This window comes from Vulpes lagopus, chromosome 2 (genome assembly GCF_018345385.1).
Source record: "Vulpes lagopus strain Blue_001 chromosome 2, ASM1834538v1, whole genome shotgun sequence".
In the NCBI taxonomy this organism is placed as follows: Eukaryota; Metazoa; Chordata; class Mammalia; order Carnivora; family Canidae; genus Vulpes; species Vulpes lagopus.
In genome coordinates, this window is record NC_054825.1 from 166,466,766 (window position 1) to 166,484,078 (window position 17,313).

General features: G+C 53.7%; 1 protein-coding gene across 5 annotated transcripts; it reads right to left on the minus strand.

The window, feature by feature from the left end:
• Positions 1-825: 825 nt before the first annotated feature.
• Positions 826-14,026, minus strand: GIPR (gastric inhibitory polypeptide receptor). Of its 5 annotated transcripts, XM_041746327.1 has the most exons (14): positions 10,216-10,371; positions 8,885-9,012; positions 8,387-8,486; positions 7,831-7,938; positions 6,499-6,602; positions 5,486-5,589; positions 5,141-5,285; positions 4,275-4,434; positions 4,005-4,065; positions 3,615-3,684; positions 3,409-3,497; positions 3,181-3,319; positions 1,195-1,236; positions 826-1,098 (listed from the first exon to the last, which is right to left on the minus strand). In XM_041746327.1, the coding sequence occupies exons 2-14, from the start codon at positions 8,954-8,956 to the stop codon at positions 892-894; spliced, it is 1,401 nt and encodes a 466-aa protein (XP_041602261.1). In that variant the 5' UTR covers positions 8,957-9,012; positions 10,216-10,371; the 3' UTR covers positions 826-891. The 5 variants fall into 5 exon arrangements, with proteins under 5 accessions (XP_041602261.1, XP_041602259.1, XP_041602258.1 ...); XM_041746325.1 differs by lacking the exon at positions 10,216-10,371 and adding an exon at positions 13,977-14,026 and having other exon boundaries at positions 826-1,236; XM_041746324.1 differs by having other exon boundaries at positions 826-1,236.
• Positions 14,027-17,313: the final 3,287 nt, after the last annotated feature.

Here is a 17,313-nt window from a genome sequence, read left to right on the forward strand (position 1 = left end):
TGGCTCATGTTTAGTCTGCACACGAAGTCCTTTCTGGCCCCCAGTGCTGCTCACATTTCTCTTTCCATCTCTCACCTGTCCTGTGAGCTCCAGGGCATTTTTCCCAGCCCAGCATGTCCAAAGAACACTCTTGGCTCAACCCCCACTGAACATCATCTCCCTCTCTCTCCACCATCCCAAACCTAGGAGTCTTCTTTGACTTCTCTTGCTGCACTTCCCTCATGCAAAACATCAGCAAATCCTCAGCTCTACCTTTAAAATAGTGCCAGAGCCCAACTACTTCACATGCTTCTGAAGCTGCCACTCCTGCCCCTAATAATCTGTTCCCTCACATAGCAGACAGAGGATCTGCTTAAAACATTAGCCCAGAAAAAAGAAAAAAGAAAAAAAAACATTAGCCCAGGAGACGCTGCTGCTAGGAATCTTCAATGCCCTTGCCTGCTTCTCTCTCCCCACATCTCTTGGCCCAGATTCATCCCACTCCAGCCATGCAGGCCACCTGTCTGTTCCTCATGCATGGCTGAGTTCTTTCTTGCCTCAAGGCCTTTGCGGATGCTGCTGCTTCTGCCTAGAATCCTCTTCCCAAAGCAGCCTTCTTCACCTCTTGCAGGTATGGCTTAAGTGTCACCTCCTTGGAGATGCCCTCCTGCCACCCTAGGCTCCCTTTAATTGTTCTTCTTTAGCCAGTTCCACAGTGTATGTATAACTTGTTTTGTCTTTGCTGCTCACCCCCCTCAGTTGTGAACTGTGAACTCTAGAAGAACGGGGACTTTGTCTTCTGTTTTCCCCCTCCCACTACACCCCAATTTCTCTAGCGCCCTCCACACTGGGCCTGGTACACGGCAGGTGCTCAATGAATACGTGCTAAAACGGACACAGGATCTCCACTGCCTAGCAGTAGCTTTCCAAGACCCGGCTGGCCTCATCCCCAGACCCCGGCAGGGTCCCCAAGGACCGGGCACCGTCAGCGGCAACCCGGCAGGGGCCTGAGTCCAAGGGCAGGGGCCTGGAGGCGCGCTCCGGTGGCTGGCGCTGTTCCTCCCCAAGGCTGTGGCGCAGGCGGCAGCGGTGCCAGCAGCGGCGGATCTCCGACTGTACCTGCAATGCGACGGCGCTCAGAACATTCCCTGCGTTCCCGGCCATTCCCTGTGCGGCCGCCAGAGGGCGCGGGCGGCGAGCCGAGGCCGTCCCTACCTCCTTGTTGATGAAGCAGTACAGGACGCTGACCAGGAAGCCCTGCCGGAGGACGCAAGGGGTTAAATCACAAGTGGGGGCAGGATCACAGACACCCCCTGTATAAGCTAAGACCCTTACCTGGTTCCAGGCCACCTAGGCTGCCACTACCCTGGTCCTAGGCCATTTCAGTCACCCTCAAGCTCCAGGCTCCCCTTTGCCTGCCTCAGTTTGTTGAGCAAGAAGGGGGTTAATTAAAAGGGAACCTCCGAGGTAGGCCATCTTATTATGATAACGGCTTCCCCATTTTCTGACCCACTTGGGCAAGTGCTTAACCCCTTTGTGCCTCCATTTCTTCATCTGTAAAATGGGGTCATATTATAGTGCTGGTTGTCAGAATTAAGATAATCCTATGCAAGAAGCTGGAGTGCCCAGCACACAGTGTTAAACCTTTTTCTTAAGCTTGATATAACTTTTTATTATATATATTACATATTATTAATAAATTAATTTTACTTAAGAATTATCTTTATATAAGTTTATACATTTTGCATATAAACTTTAAATATAAAATATATAGGGACACCTGGGTGGCTCAGTGGTTGAGCATCTGCCTTTGGCTCAGGTCATGATCCTGGGGTCCTGGGCCAGGATCGAGTCTCACATCAGGCTCCCCTTGGGGAGCCTGCTTCTTCCTCTGCCTATATCTGTGCCTCTTTCTCTGTCTCATGAATAAATAAATAAAATCTTTAAAATATATATGTAATATATAACTACAAATAAATTGGTAAACTAGGGCAGCCCCGGTGGCGCAGCAGTTTGGTGCCGCCTGCAGCCCAGGGTGTGATCCTAGAGACCCGGGATCGAGTCCCGCATGAGGCTCCTTGCATGGAACCTGCTTCTCCCTCTACCTGTGTCTCTGCCTCTCTCTCCCTCTGTGTGTGTGTGTCTCATGAATGGATAAATAAAATCTTTTAAAAAATAAATAAATTGGTAAACTAATACAATGAATTATTTATGTTAAGATCTTACAAATCTTATTATTCATTTTCATGATCCTGTTAAAATCTACCTCTGATCACCTCCCTCTGCTCCCGTGGCTCCTGAGTCACTCAAGGAAAAGCCAAGGTACTCACTTGGCCCAGGGATCTGCCCGGGTATGTTACCTCACTGTCATGTCTCCCCCTTGCTCCCTGTAGCTCCCACCACTTCAGGCATGTTGGCCTTCTTCCATCGGGAAAGGTACTCTCTTCCACATTAGGGGCCGTCTTCTCGGTGAGGCCCTCACCCACTGTCTATAACCCCATATTTTGTCTGCTTCTCTATTTTCTTGCTTCCCCCCACCCCCACTTCTAAGAATATCTCTCCATCTGACATTCTGGATATTTTATTTACATAGAATGTTTAGCAATCTGTCTCTCCTGATAGAGGGTAGGGACCATTTGGTTCTTGGCCCGGAAAAGTGCTTGGTACACAGTAAGTGTTCAGTAAATTTTTCCTGAATTTAATGAATGAATGAGCCTTGTGAGGTGAGATCAGTATTGTTTCCACTTAGAGATGAGGAAACTGAGGCCCAGCAAGGAAAAGCAGCATGGCAACTAGGGTTAGGTAGGCAAGCACAAGGTTGTTGGCCTTGAATTTTGGTGCCTCCTTACATTTTGTGCTTCAGGCACCTCATTTACCTCACCCTAGACTTAGACCCTAGGTGAAGGCCACAGAGCTGCAAAGTTGGTCCTGTCCTTGCCTGGGCTGCAATGCCCTCCATCGTCTCTAGGAGGCAGTACTGCTAAGGCTACCTGCTTTGTTCTCTTGGTCCTTCCTACCTCCCCAGCTCTGGACAGAGCTAGCTCAGTATTTTGCCCAGAATATATGAATGAACTTGTGAACATGTTTACACCCTATTGGGTGGCTGCATCAGTGGACGATTGCAGCCCCCATGCTCCTCTGGGGAGGAGGGCCCCAGGACCAGGGGTGTAACCCCGGCACCCCGACTTATCGCCTTAGCACCTGGAATGAGCTGAGGAAGATCTCAAAGCCGAGCTTGGTGAAGCGGAGGGCACCCCGGGCCTGTTCCTCTGTCACCGGAGCAAACACCACCTCGTGGACGCCCAGCAGGGGCACCAGCGTCAGTGTGGAGCGAGCCAGCCTGGAGGTAGAGGGTGGCAGTGGTCCCCCTGCCCCAGGTCCTGTCTCGCACCCCGCCCCGCTCCCTCCATGCCCGTCCTGCTCCCTCACCTCAGCCGGTAGTCCGGGCAGCGCATCTGTCGCGTCCTCAGCTTGGACACGAGGATGCCAAGAATGCGAATAAAGATGAGAAAATTAATCTGCAGGGAGAGATAGAGGCTGAGCCGGCCCAATCCTGTCCTGGGGACAGAGGGTAGGCCCCCATTTCCCAGGGTGGGAAGTTCCAGAGGGCCAGGAGGCGTCAGAGTCGGCCGTACCAAGATGGTCATGAGGATAGGGGTGCGTATGATCCACCAAATGGCCTTGACATCGTTCCGCTCCCAGCACCTGGGGCGGGGGGGGAGTAGAACTAAGAGAAAACCCCAGGACTCACAGGGTCACGCACCCTCTCTCGCCAGCTCCGCCCACTTTCCTGAGCGCCACACCCCCGTTCCTTTAAAGCCGCGCCCGCTAAGATCCAGGCCTCGCCCCCATCCCGCCCTCTTCCAGGACACCACCTTTCCTAGCTCCCCATTCCTTTAAAACCCATCCACGCCCTCCCAGCCCCTACCTGCCCTCCGAACCTCCCCACGTTTCCATCACAACCCGCCCAAGTCCCTCAGAACTCCGCCCGCCTCCCAGGCCCCACCCCAGACCCCAAGACTCACTGCGTGTTCTCGTACAGGTACCTGACGATCACCCAGGGAATGACGAAAAGCGCGGGGGCCCCTGTGCAGACCCCGACCCCCGCCCCCCACCCCGCCGCAGCTGTCAGCGCGCGCACAGGCCCCGCCAGGCCCAAGACCCGCGGAATTTCCCCCGCCAGGATGGGGAGGCAAAAGCCCAGAGAAGGAAGGAGCACCCCTGAGGTAGACCAGCAGGGTAGTTGGGGGAGTGGAGTCGTGCCAGGTTGGGCAGGGGACAGGGTCGGGGCTCACCCCAGCCGAGGAGCAGGTAGCAGCGGAAGTGGCCCCCCTCGGAACCTCCCACGAGCACCAAGAGACTGTGCAGATAGACACCCTCCACCAGCAGCCACGTGTAATTGGCACCCACGCAGTACTGGGTCACGATCTGGGCCGCACGGCAGGCAGCTAGGGCCTGGGGGAGGGGGCAGTCAGGGCCTCCAGGGTGTCCCCAAGCCTTCCTCCTCCATCCACCTGGTCATTCTTCCACCCTATCTCCTGCCCTCGACTATTTACCTCCTGCTCTGCATCGCCAGAGGATGGCGTCTGTGATAGATTTCTCTCTTCTATTCTCTTTCCCTACCCACACGAGCTGTCCAGCTCTTACCACTTTAACAATTGGTATTTCCCATCTTGTTGTCAGTTTCCCCCCCCACCCCAAATTCCCCCCCCAACTATGGCCTCTCTCAGGGACAGCACCAGGACTCCCCCAGCACATAGCTTCTTCACAATCGGTATGACCCAGCTCGCTACGGGAAAGTTTTTTTCACCTGAAAGTTTTTCTCACCCCCAGCCTCTAGCCTCTCCACCTTTGTCTCAAGTAACAGATTGGTATCTACCAAACCCCACCCCCCACGGGTTAGTTTCTCCCATCCTGCCACACCCCATCTCCAGCAGAGGGACCCTCTCTGTTGGTGAAAAAGTCCAGGGAGATAATGAGGAAGGAGGTGATGGGGTGGACTAGGAGGAGGCTGAGTTGGAAGGACCCCTCTTCAAATGTGTTTGGAGAGCTCCAGAGAGATAAACTGTTGATAGTGTAGGAGGTAGTAAATGGGTTGGGAATCTCTTGGCCCCACCAGAGGAGGCAAAATCCCAATTTAAGAAAGAGGGGCGATGCTCACCGGGTTCCACAGGACGGGGCCCTGGTCCCCAGGGTAGGGGCCAGGTGGAGGTAGCAAACGGTCTCGTGTGAGGATGGCCGCCGCACGCAGCATGAAAGACGTGAACAGGTTGATGTGGATGTAGTTGCGAGTGCAGCGCAGCCGCCTAAGGGATTTGGGGCACAGTCTGGGGACCCCTGGACACCTGTCCTTGGCCACACAGAGCCCCTTAAATCAAATCACCTCCCAGCCTGTCCCACAGAACCACCATTGGATGCTTGTTGCTAGGGGAGCCTGACTACCCCATCTTACTAGGCAAACTGGAACCCAGTCTCTTCTGCTGTGACTCAAGGCTAGAGGTCCCACCTGAAGAAACTCAAGATGAGCAGGGCTAGCAGCAATGTGGCCAGGGACAGGGAGTAGCCCACGGTGTACATGACCTGCAGCCGCTCCAAAATCAGCCGTTGATCCTAGGTTGGGGTAGGAGAGTTCAGGAGGGTAGGAGGACACAGGAACAGAGTTCAGTGTTTTCCCCAGGGTCAGAAAGGGGCCCCGCTTTTTGTTCCTGGCTAGCATCCCAGTTTTCTCTTGGGAATCCAACAACCTTGTTTGAGTGGGGCCGACTCCACCTCTCACTCCAGGGCTAAGCATGTGACCAGCCAATCAGAGCATTCTATATAACCCCCTACACACACAGACACACACACACATACACAGTGATTAATGCAGAGTGGATGCATGACCCAAAGTGGCAATCCTTGGACATCACATTAGAGCTATTAAGAACAAAGTTCAGTCTCCTCACAGTCTTGCTTGGTTGATGGTATGTGAGCCTCGTGCTAATTAAGAGGACCACACTTTTCCACCCCACAGAAAAGATGAGACCAGCACAGAGGAAAGCAAAATCATGGTGTGAGGAGAGACAAAAAGATTCCCAACAACATCTTTTGAGCACTAGATCCAGCTATGCCTGAAGCTGTTGTCCTATACTTTTCAATCACAGAAGCCAATATGTTTCTCTTCTTTCTCCACTTTTCTTTCTCCAACTTATTTAAGTTAGATTTCTATCAGGCAGCCTCCGTAGCTCAGCAGTTTAGCTCCACCTTCGGCCCAGGGCATGGTCCTAGAGACCGGGGATCAAGTCCCACATCAGGCTCCCTGCAAGGAGCCTGCTTCTCCCTCTGCCTGTGTGTCTGCCTCTCTCTCTCTCTCTCTGTCTCTCATGAATAAATAAATAAAATATTTTTTAAAAAGTTAGATCTCTATCACTTGGAACCTAGAGTCTTTGAATAGTACAAGGGGTTTCAAGTTTAGCCTGAGGCAGCTGCCTTTTCATCTCTCCCTGCACATTCTGACCTGAATCCCTCAACACTTCTTACCTGAAAAGCCCCATTCTTCTCTGGGTTCTCACACTGAGAATGGTCTCTCCAAGGTCCCCATTGGCCATCACTGCCACACTGGCGGAGGACAAAGCCTGCAGCCACTGTGGGGACACAAAGGAAGGGGTCAGAGGCACAGAGAAACAGAGACTGAAACAGAAAGATAAAAGTAAGACAAAGGCAGAGATAGGGATCCCTGGGTGGCGCAGCGGTTTGGCGCCTGCCTTTGGCCCAGGGCGCGATCCTGGAGACCCGGGATCGAATCCCACGTCGGGCTCCCGGTGCATGGAGCCTGCTTCTCCCTCTGCCTGTGTCTCTGCCTCTCTCTCTCTCTCTCTATGTGACTATTATAAATAAATAAAAATTAAAAAAAAAAAAAGGCAGAGATAGCCAAAGTGATGTGATGATAATACACCCTTATGCATATTAATTAAATTAATATTCCGAACAAGCCTATGAAAATGACACTATTATCAACCACATCTTACAAAAGAGGAAGCTGGGGCACCTGGCTGGTTCAGCGGTTGGACGTCTGCCTTCCGCCCAGGGCATAATCCCAGAGCCAAAGGATCGAATCCCACATAGGGCTTCTGTAGAGCCTACTTCTTCCTCTGCCTCTCTGTGTGTCTCTCATGAATAAATAGGTAATTTTTTTAAATTTTTTTTTTGTATTTATTTATGATAGTCACACAGAGAGAGAGAGAGAGGCAGAGACACAGGCAGAGGGAGAAGCAGGCTCCATGCACCAGGAGCCCGACGTGGGATTCAATCCCGGGGCTCCAGGATCGCGCCCTGGGCCAAAGGCAGGCGCTAAACCGCTGCGCCACCCAGGGATCCCATTTTTTTTTTTTTTTAAAGAAGGTGGGCAGCCCGGGTGGCTCAGCGGTTTAGCGCCTCCTTCAGCCCAGGGCCTGTTCCTGGAGTCCCGGGGAGCCTGCTTCTCCCTCTGCCTGTGTCTCTGCCTTTCTCTCTCTGTGTCTCTCATGAATAAATAAATAAATAAATAAAATCTTTATTTAAAAAAAAAAAGGAGCTGAGGCATAAAGAAGTTGAATAAATTGCTCCAGGCCAAATAGCCAGTTAGGATGGAAAGACCAAGACGCCCAGAGAAAATAAGAACTCCGTGATCCTCAGAGAGATAGAGAGAGAAGGGGCACTAAGTGGCAGAGCCAGGGTTGGTCAGGCAGACGGAGACACCCAGCCAGAGAGGAGCAGGAGATCAAGTGTAGGCGAACTCGGAGTGGGGGGTTGGGGAGGGGTGCAGTGGTGTCTGGGGCAGGGTTAGAAGTTAATTTTGTCAGGGAAGGGCCTGGGGTCCAGGGGGCACCTCACCGTGACGGTGCCACGGCAGGTACCAGGGGCAGGACGCACGGGCGGTGACGTTGGGTGCAGCGTAGTCCCAGCAGACGTACATATCGAAGGACGCGTTACAGGCGAGGTCTGGGGTGGGCGTGGAGGCCGGACGTCGTGGGGACAGACTGAACATAACCCAAGGCTTCTCGGCCGATCACAGGCAAGCTCCTCCCTAGCCCCGCCCACCTGGAGTGGCCCGGCCCGGCCCGGCCCCCGCCCCTCTCACCAGACCCCAGGCTCCGCCCCACTCGCGCCCCCTTCGGGCCCCGCCCACCTCATGCAGCCCCGCCGAGGCCCCGCCCGGTTTCAAGCTTCTTCCCAGGCCTCTCCCACTGGTCGGAATTGCGTCCCTCCGCGCACTGAGGTCTAGGCCCTTCCCACCCAAGCCAAGCATCACCCAGGCGGCTCTAACCCAGCCCACCCCTACCCCAGACTTCCTTCAGGCCCCCCTGAACCGTCAGCCCTAGCCCGACTCAAGCACACCCCTCTCGGCCCTAGTCCTTCCCGCATCCCCGGTCCCCGCTCCCAGTCACACCTGCTGGGGGGTCCACGGCTTCCAGTGTCTCCTGGCACTCTCTGCGGTACCGTTCCCAGCGCTGGTACAGCTCCCCCGCCGTCTGACCGACAGAGTCTGTCTATGGAAAAAGAGCAGGGAGGACACCCCCCACACACTCGACCGATCCCCACTCTCAGGCAGCAGGGCTCAAGTGGGCTAGAGACACCCTACAGGTATTAGAAGAGGTTGCCTTGTTTTGTCCGGGAGTCTTGGGTGGCTTAGAAATCCCTTCTAAGTCTGGGGGGGTGCCTAGACCAGCGGAGTTGCTGTGGAGGGCTGAAAACTTTCAGCAAAATTAGGGGAAGGAGTGGCTGGAAATCATCAGGAGGATTTGAAGAGGAAAGAAGAGACTGGAAACAACTTGAATCTAGACAGGCGGGGCAGTCTTAAAACTCTCTCTTGCAGCGCGGGGAGACTTAAAACCGTCTCTAGACCTCCCTTCTAGCCTTGAACTCCTGCGGCTCCTCGGGTCCTCACCTCCGCCCTCCCGAGCAGCGGCCTCCACGACGAGAGCAGCAGTAGCAGCCGCCAAGGCGGACAGATCGGCATTGCGAGGGCGGCAGGGCATGGGGGGCGAGGGCCTGGTCGCGTAGGGGCAGTCCGGCCTGAAGGGTCAGGAGGCAGAGTCAGGAGCCTTTGACCTCCGCCTCCAGCCCCAGCGCCACCAAACAAACGGACTAGGAGGCAGGGGCCCCCTCCCCAGGCCCCCAGAAGTGATGACTCGAGGGGTGGAGGAGGGTGGGCGAGGCCAAGATCCAGCACGTGATTCCTAGGCCCGCCCCCAACTGTTGCTGGGGCAGCAGCGGTGGAAGGGGGGTGTTTGCTGAGGGCGCGGTTGCCCTAGAGCTGCTCCCAGCGGAAGCGCTAATGTCACCCTGAGTCTAGACCTAGGGGTTCTGGAGAATCTGGGGGCTGCCTTGGAGAGGAAGGCATAGAAACTGTCTGGCATGAGCTCGAAATAACCGTCGGAGTTCCCACTCTCCAAGCCCAGAGGGTTTTCAAATGGCAGATCGGGAGGATCCCGACCTTATAAAACTTGACCGCTGTAGGGGCACCTGGGAAGCTCAATAGGTTAAGGGTCTGCCTTTGCTCAGTTCATGATCCCAGAGTCCTGAGATCAAGCGCCACATCGGGCGGGCTCCGAGCTCAGCAGCCTCTGCTTCACTCCCTCTGCCCCTCCCCATATTTGTGCTCTGTCTCTGTCTCTGTCTCTGTTTCTCTCTCTCTCTCAAATAAATAAATAAAATCTAAAAAAAAACAAAAAAAAAAACAAAAAAAAAACTTGCCCGCTGTGGATGAAGCCCAGAGTCAATGGAACAACCCTCTCCCTAGGGACTAGAGAGGAGCCAGACTCTGGGCTTAGGTTTGCAGGGGCCCACATGCCTGAAAATCCGTCTAACCCCAGTAACTCCCCCACAGCACCATGTGGAGAAAGGGGGAAGCGGGGAAGATCTCAGAGGGAGCCCCAGAAATGGTTAAGACAGAAATACATAAACTGAACAGAATGAGATAACACAGCAAGAGACCAGAGAGCAGAAGACAGACAAAAATGTGGGTTAGGAAACAAACAGGGGATAGAGACCTGGTGAGAGACACAGAAAATGATCCAAGGAGAGATAAACGTAGAGAAACCGAGCCATCCAGAGGCTAAACAGAGATATGAAGAGACGTGCAGACGGAAGGAAGGATGAGGGCACAGAGAGACAAAGAGACAAAAGCATGAGCTAAGACACAGAGAAAGAGGGGACCCCGGGGACTTGAGTGGGACATGGGGGCAGGGGAACGAGCTGGGATGGGGAAGCCCTCACCTGTCCCCAGATCTTCCCTTGATCACTCACTCAGGCTGCTGCTGCCTCTGCCGCTGCCTCCACTGCCTCTCCTGGGCTCTGGAGGAGTTGACAGCCTGGGGTGGTGGGAGAGGGCGGGGCCAGGGAGCAGGAGGGGGAGCTCTGGGGCTGAGACCCAGAGTCTGGGGCCAGCGGCAAGTGAGGGTCATTGCTGCTCAAGTTCACGTGGAAGAGCAGTCACAGAGCCGGGCCCACAGTCTTTCACACTGTCCCACCCATCCCACCCAACCCACCCAGCCATGGCACACAGCCAGAGTCACGTAGCCACACACAGTGTCACACGTAGTCCCATTCACCAAGCCATGGAGTGGCACAGCACGGAGGCACACACTGAGCCTCACTGCAAATATATTTTGCTGATGGTCACTTACAGTCACGCAATCCACAGTCACATTCAGAGAACCAAGGTCTCTCCCTACAGGTTGACAGGCATCCACAGTGACAGCCGTGCAGCTGGAGTGCAGGCTCCTCCACTCACAGAGCAACACAATCACCACTTCCCACAGTGCTGATGATCCTGGGCAGTCACACACGCAGTCACACAATCATTAGGTCCCATCACAAACGCCTTCTGTCTCCTCACTGGCAGTCACCTCTAGGTCCCCAGCGTCACTCAGCACAGTTTTGGCATAGAGCAGAGGCTAGAAGAATGACCATTGATGACAGACACGCACCCATATGTGGTCCCTCACAGACATGTAATCCTTTGGTGCCATCACCTGTGACACACAAGGTCACACAACCATACTCATTACCACTCTCACAGTTCACACGGTCACCAGAGTCTACAGTCATATCCCAACAACATACCTTCTCCAACTGTCACTAAGGCACACACTCTCGGTGTCACTTCGTCACGCTGTCACCCTCACAGGGTCACATCCAGAGCCATGAGGATACGGACACTCAACTCTGCACCCTGTCCTCACCCGCACTTATGAGTCCTACATAGTCACACACACATCACATGCCACGATGCCACCATCACAGCATCCCACACATCCCCACAGATGCACAAAGGATCACACACCATCATGTTGCGATCACACTCGAACCCACAGCCTCACTAGGTCTCACGGTCACAGTCACCACCAAATCATACACCTTCCCACAGTCTCCATTTCCAGTCTCTTCCTTTGCCCTAAAACACAGGGAACATCTCATCTACATGAGAGGGGAAGCCTTAAAAACCGAGTTCCAGTTCTCAGCGTTCTCATCCCCCACTAGCACAGATTTGTGCACATTAGTCAACTAGTAACAGTCAGGAACACACACTCCCCTGGGACCTAGGAGATAAGTGGGGCAGAGGTGAATATGCCCACTTTGCAGAGGAGAAACTGAGACCCTAAGGCACAGCCAGGGCAGGGAGTTGGGGGGATGCGTCTTGCACCAGGAGACTGAAGGAGACAAGTCTAGGAGAGCGGGGTGGCCAAGGGGGGGTGGTCCTGGCTCCCTGGCCTCCAGCTGGCCTTCCTGCTCCTTGCCCCACATTCCTGGCGCCCTCTGGGTCCTGGGAAAGGCTCAGTTCATGGAGTGGAGAGGGAGAGAGGTCTGAGATAACCCAGCACCTCGGGGAGAGGCTGGGGTTGGGAGGGAGTCTCTCCTTGGCCCCAAGAGAGCCTGGGGGGCCACTTGATTAGGGTTGGGAAGGTGGGGCAGGGGGGGTGGCTGCGTATGGGGAGGGGAGAGACTGGGGAAGAGGGGAGCTGTGGAGAGGAATTAAGGTGGTGAGAGAGACAGGAAGAGAAACCAAGGGCCCAGAGAGACCAGAGACAGACAGACAGGAAGAGACGGAGACGAGAGAGACCAAGAGAGACAGAGAGGAAGAGATCAGAAGAGACAGAGAAAGATACACAGAGAGACAGGGAGAGAGACATAGACAATGAAAGAGAGAGAGAGACAGAGAGTTAGGCGGACAGGGACAGTGAACAGGCCACACTGAGAGGAAGATGGGGAGAGTGGAGGGAGAGAGAGCCTGAAAGGTGGGCCCTGAGGAGAGGCGAGCCAGCTAGGACGCTGCTGTGGCTTGGAGCTCCTCACTCACCCCTGCAGGGGACCTCAGTTCACGAAGTGCACAGGAGGGGCAGTGTCCAGGTCCCAGACTGGCCCTCTGCCCACAGCAGCCCTCCTGGGTCCTCTGCATTCTCCCAGGGTCCGGGGAGAGGGCAGCAGGGACACACACACACACACACACGCACACACTCACACACATGTGCACATACATACACATGCATGCACACGCAGCCTTCTCTGATTCCCACACCTCTTTCTCTGTGTGTGTCTCTCTCTCACTGTCTCCCATCTTTAACCTTTCCCATTTCTCTTCCCCTTGTCCTATCTCCTATCAGCTCTCAGGGTGCCATCTCTGGGTGTCTCTCTCTCCATTGCCTCTGGTCCTGTGGCCTGGTGGGTGCTGTGGTCATCCCACCCCCCCGCTGGGAGCAGGCAGTGACCCCCAAGGGACAAGGTGGCTGGTGGCAGGGAAGAAGCTGGAAGGCCTATGCCTGCCCTGCTGGGGCTGTGACCAAGCAGAGCCTGTGGGAAGCAGGCAGGAGCCTGGTGTGCCAGCAGATGGTACAGGAGAAATGAGGCAGAGAGAGATGGGAAGAAGGGGCACCCCATGGGGACCAAGGCCAGAAATGGGAGGCTGCAGGATCCCCCCTGAGATTCAGGACTGCAGATAGATGAGGCCTGAAAGACCCACAGAGATCTACAGAGACGCATGCGTGCTTGCACTTGCAGATACACACAAATATGGTCCAGAGAAAGCAGGAACCCAGAGACAGAAAAGAGACAGAGATCCAGAGATAGTGGCCTTGAGAGACAAAACAGACATGGGATCCAAGTGAGAGACAAAGACCCAAAGAGAAACTAAGATATAGTGACATGAAACCCAGAAAGAGACAGTAAGAAACAGAGACAGAGACCCACAGAGATGAGACCTGAGAGATAGAGATAAACAGACAGGAATCCAGAGAGAGAGATGGAGATAGGGAGGAGGGATGGTTCAGATAGAGAGGTTTGGAACACAGACAGATGGGGGTGGGGGTAAACTCTCAAAGACACAATCAGACAGAGATGAGGCAGAGATGCCTAGCACCCCTCGCCCTCTTCCGGGAGGGGTGCTTCTCCCCGCCCCCACACCAGCAGCCCGTTGCCATAGAGACCTCCCCAGATCCTGAGGGCAAATATTGTCCTGGCTAGAAGCAGCGGGGCTGTGTTGACATAATCTCCTGCTGGTGGGGTGGGGGCTCCAGGGGCCCAAGAGGCCAGGATGGGGGCAGGAGAGCAGAGGGGCTCTCAGCCGGGTCCCCACAGACAACTCCAACTACCCCCTACCCACCTTGGAAGCAATGTGTAAACCTCCCCACCCTGGGAAAAGACACTGAGAGATTAAAACCTGTAGCCCTGGCTGCCCCCTGGTGGTGGCGGGCCAGCCCCGAAGCTCCTTTCCCAGCGTCAAGAGCAGGCTGGGCTGGGCATTTTTCTCCAGGTTTCTAGAATCTTCCCCCAGCCTCTGTTCTGGCCCAGGACCCTTCTCAACCGAGTCACATCCCTCTTTTTTTCCATCTGCAGCCCCACCTCGCATAGGACAGCTAGGTGGCCAGAGTGGTCATACTAAGGCACAAACTCTCCCATCCCTCTCCAGCTCAGAACCTGCAATGGCTCCCTAGTGCCCTCAGGAGGAAGCTCAGGCTCCCCACCACCACCTCCTTTCTCACCACCAGGCCTTTGCTGAGCTCCCCAGCCTTCTCTCCAAGATGTCCCAGCTCTTCAGATTCTTCCCCAGCCCTTGACCTTTGTTCCCACAATATTTTCTGCCTCAACTGCCTCCACCCAATTTCTGTCGAGTTTCCCAAGCCTGCCTCAAAGTTAGCTCACTCACTCACTTATCCATTCAACCAATAACAACTTCCTCTCCCGGACTCTGAGCTCTGTTAGGACAGGATCAGGGCTCTCTCAGTAGCTTATGGGGCCCCACGCATCACCCAACACTGGTTTGGCACAGAGCAGGGTTCTATTCATTTTACTGGGTAATTATTATGTATCAGGTTCTGGACTCTGGAGGTCCCAGAGGCCCGGCCCTCCTGCCCAGCCCAGTCATAGACCCAAATAGGGAGACAGATTTTTTAAAAGATTTTATTTATTTATCCATGAGACACACACACACACACACACACACACACAGAGAGAGAGAGAGAGAGAGAGAGAGGCAAAGACACAGGCAGAAGGAGAAGCAGGCTCCATGCAGGGAACCCAGGTCTCCGGGGTCATGCCCCAGGCTGAAGGCAGGGCTAAACTGCTGAGCCACCCGGGCTGCCCGGGAGACAGATTAACAGAAGGAGAGATAGAAAGAGAAACACAAAGAAAAAAGAAAGAATCAGAAAGATGGGGAAAATCAAGCTGACGGAAAAGCAGAATGCAGGCTTAGTAGCAGTAGCAGAGAAGGGAGGTAACTTGCTTTAGGTGACATAGCTCCTAAGGGATGGGGATAGAGGACCCATTTCCAGTCAGAGACATAAAAGGAGACAGGCGGAGAAGAGAGAAAAGTGGCCCAGAAAGAAACCTAGAGAAGGAAACCTAGAGGCAGAGAGAAAAGATGAAGCCAAACAGGGAGCCCTGCCCCCTCCGCCCTGGCACAGCCGCCCCCCCGCCCCACTCTCTGTCTTTCAGGCCTTTGACATCTCCCTGCAAAAGTGCTTGTAATGAAACTAGCTCCATTAGCTGTACCCAAAAGCCACTGTGCTGAGCACTTGACAGGACTGAGCTCACTGAACCTGCTCCTCTCCCCTGGGAAGTGGGTGCTGGAATGGCTCCCATTTTGCAGAGAAGCAAAAGCTAGTGGGCCAAGGTCACTGAGCTCACACAGATCCTGACCCCTCGAGGGCAAGGACAGATTCACTTTGTGTGTCACACCCGCCCCCCCCCAACACACACACACACACATACACACACACATACATACAAGCACACAACCCACTGGGCTGGACTCCTCTGCCTATAGTTCCACATCCCTCCCCCAACATGTGGAGCTTACAGGATCTGAACTCTGGGCTCCCACTGGTAGGTATCCCCTACTGGGGGCACTCCAGTAACAGCCCTTAGCACACTGCAGCTTGTGTAGACTTCTGAGCTCATGGAAGTAGAGGATGGGACAAGTAGGAGTTTGGGAGGTGGGATATCTGGGTTCCTGGTTTGCTTCTATCAACAACACAATCAGCTGTGATCATAGAATGATAACGGCCCAGATCTACTTTGGTGTCACTTTGGACTCATTATTTTTAATCTTCGTCTCAGAGCCAGGGGCTGTGCTTCAGGCTGAAAAGCAGGGAAGACCCTGCCCCTTCCAATCTTTCTGCATCCCTATTAGCTGAGGGGCCTGTGCGACAGGCTCTCATTGGTCCCTGAGAAATGGATAGGAGTTGCTATCATTTACATGTGCCTAGGTGTGCCAGGCACTGCACTTCTGTGTGATTTACATCTGTGGCTTCACCAGGGCTCACGGAGGATACAGTAACAAACTGCAAGCATCTTCCCACATCTTGGAGGCCCTAGAGGATCTGATGGGCCCATCACCTCACTGACCTGGTCTACCTCCTGCTCTCTTCTCCCTCTGCAGCACCAGCCTCACCAGGCTTCTTGTTGCCCCAGGAATATGCCACACTCATACCTACCTCAGGACCCTTGCACTTACTGATTTCTTTGTCTGGAAAGCTCCCCCCACCCACAACTTCATGCATGATTGCTTCCTTGTCATTCACATCTCAGCTCAAATGTCACCTCCTCAGAGAGACTTCCCTTTGCCCCACTCTCCCCAAATTAGCCTCACCCTCCTGCCCTTGGTCACAACACTCATTCTTTTTTTTTTTTTTTTTTTTTTTTTTTTTTTTTTTTTACAACACTCATTCTTATCTCTGGAATACCAGGTTCTGAAATTATCTTACCAGCTCTGTGCCTGTTTCTTCATCTGTAAAATGGTGGCAAAAATAGGGCTCGTGGTGAAGGTAACTGAGTGTTTGGCATGTAGTAAGTGCTCATTAAATGTTAGCTATTATTACTTATTTGTTTTGTATATGATGGCTTACTTCCTCCATCACCCTGCAAGAGCCATGAGAAAAAAGTCTGGGGCTGACTTGGTTTCTTTCTTTCTTTCTTTTTAAAGATTTTATTTATTTATTCATGAGAGATACAGAGAGAGAGAGAGAAGCAGAGACACAGGCAGAGGCAGAAGCAGGCTTCATGCAGGGAGCCTGATGTGGGACTTGATCCCGGGACTCCAGGATCACGCCCCCCCCCCCCCCCCCCCCCGCCAAAGGCAAGCGCTAAACCGCTGAGCCACCCAGGGATCCCCCCCGCCTTTTTTTTTCTGACTTGGTTTCTACTGAAATTCTAGCACCTAGAACAGAGCTTGGCACACCAAAGATGCTCAGTAAACATTTTTGTTCCCCCTCTTTTTTTAATCAGTAAGATTTTTAAAAAAGAATTATTTATTCATGAGAGACGCAGAGAGAGGCAGAGACACAGGTAGAGGGAGAAGCTAGGCTCTCATCGGGGGAGCTGGATGAGGGACTCGATTCCAGGACTTCAGGATCATGACCTGAGCTGAAGGCAGAGGCTCAACCACTGAGCCACACAGGAGTCTCCAGTAAAGATTTTTGAGTGAATGAGATTGGGAGGCACGATATGACCGCCCACTTTCCAGATGCGGAAGATGAAGATCAGGGTCACAACCAGAAATTGGTGGAGTCAGGTCCATCGGATTCCAAAACCCAGGGCTTTCATGGCCTGCTGGTGCGTACTGTAAATAAATCTCTTCCCGCTTTGGGCTCTCTTCTCCTTCGTATAAAACATGGCCTGGTTAGGACTAGGTGCTGACCTTCAATGGGGACTGGGGGAAGGTGGTCCACTATTCTTTAAATCCATTGTCAGGTTTTCTCCCCTCCCCTCCTCCCCCAACATCAGAGCCAGCTCCGACTGACACCGCCAGCTTTCCCTGGCGTCACAGCGGGGCCTCTGTCAAAACCCGGACTGGATAATGAAGTTGTGGGAGATGAGGGC